The 1,082-nt window shown below is 57.1% G+C and overlaps 1 protein-coding gene across 1 annotated transcript in view; it reads right to left on the reverse strand.

Annotated features, from left to right (window-relative positions):
* Window positions 1-1,082, reverse strand: part of utp18 (UTP18 small subunit processome component) — a gene marked incomplete in the record, with an annotated part of 17,918 nt that overhangs the window by 7,834 nt on the left and 9,002 nt on the right. The window contains 2 exon segments of the mRNA XM_014023128.1: window positions 222-443; window positions 686-1,082. Of these exon segments, the coding sequence (XP_013878582.1) occupies window positions 222-443; window positions 686-1,082 (619 nt within the window).

The raw sequence follows: 1,082 nt of genomic DNA on the forward strand, positions 1-1,082 counted from the left end.
GTGAAGGACAGATCAGATGAAGACATGAAGGACAGGTCAGATGAAGACATGAAGGACAGGTCAGATGAAGACATGAAGGACAGGTCAGATGAAGACATGAAGGACAGACCAGATGAAGACATGAAGGACAGACCAGATGAAGACATGAAGGACAGATCAGATGAAGACATGAATGAACCGATCAATAATCTGTTGATTGGAGACAAACGAAGGAAACTCACCAACGAAGGAGCGAGGGATGGAGGAGGAGGAGTGGCCGTTGCGGAGAGGAGGGGGAGGTGGGGGAGGAGCAGCAGGAGTGCGAGTGGGAGGGGGAGGAGGTTTGCCTCTGCTGGGGGGGTCAGAGGAGAGGGAGGGACTACCATGTGTCCTGTAAGGAGGAGGGGGCGGAGCTTCTCTGCCACCTGCCCGTAATGATGACGACTGAACTGGAACAGGAGGAGCTGTGGAGATAAACAGACGACAGATCAGGTGATCAGCTCAGGTGATCAGGTGATCAGCTCAGGTGATCAAGTGATCAGGTGATCAGGTGATCAACTCATGTGATCAGGTGATCTGTTCAGGTGATCAGGTGACCTGCTCAGGTGACCTGCTCAGGTGATCTGCTCAGGTGATCTCAGGTGATCAGCTCAGGTGATCTCAGGTGATCAACACTTTAAGTCTGTTTCTGGTACTATGGTCTCACCTGCCCCTCTACCTGGCGCCTCTCTGACGGGGGGCGGCGGCCTGTTGGCACCCTGTTGAGAAGGTGTGGGTGATGCAGGTGGAGGTGGTGGGGCAGGGCCTCTGGTGGGGGTGTGGCCTRCCGGTGAGGGGGCGGGTCTCTTGTTGCTCAGGGAGTTGTGACGCTGCGGCAGCTCCGGCGCCGCCTCGCCACCACCCRACGGACCGTTGATACGGTACGGGGGAGGAGGCGGAGCCAAAGAGGAAGAGGAGGCKGGGTTTCCTCCAGAGGTGGGAGGGCGTCTATTGTTGCTAGGAGACGGGGGAGGTTTGGAAGGGAGGGGTGGGGTGTTGTTAGGAGTAGGTGGGAGGGGCTTTTCTCTGTTGTACGAGGAGCAGGGAGGGGAGGGGGCATTACC

The sequence above is a fragment of the Austrofundulus limnaeus genome, unplaced genomic scaffold (genome assembly GCF_001266775.1).
Source record: "Austrofundulus limnaeus strain Quisiro unplaced genomic scaffold, Austrofundulus_limnaeus-1.0 Scaffold358, whole genome shotgun sequence".
In the NCBI taxonomy this organism is placed as follows: domain Eukaryota; kingdom Metazoa; phylum Chordata; class Actinopteri; order Cyprinodontiformes; family Rivulidae; genus Austrofundulus; species Austrofundulus limnaeus.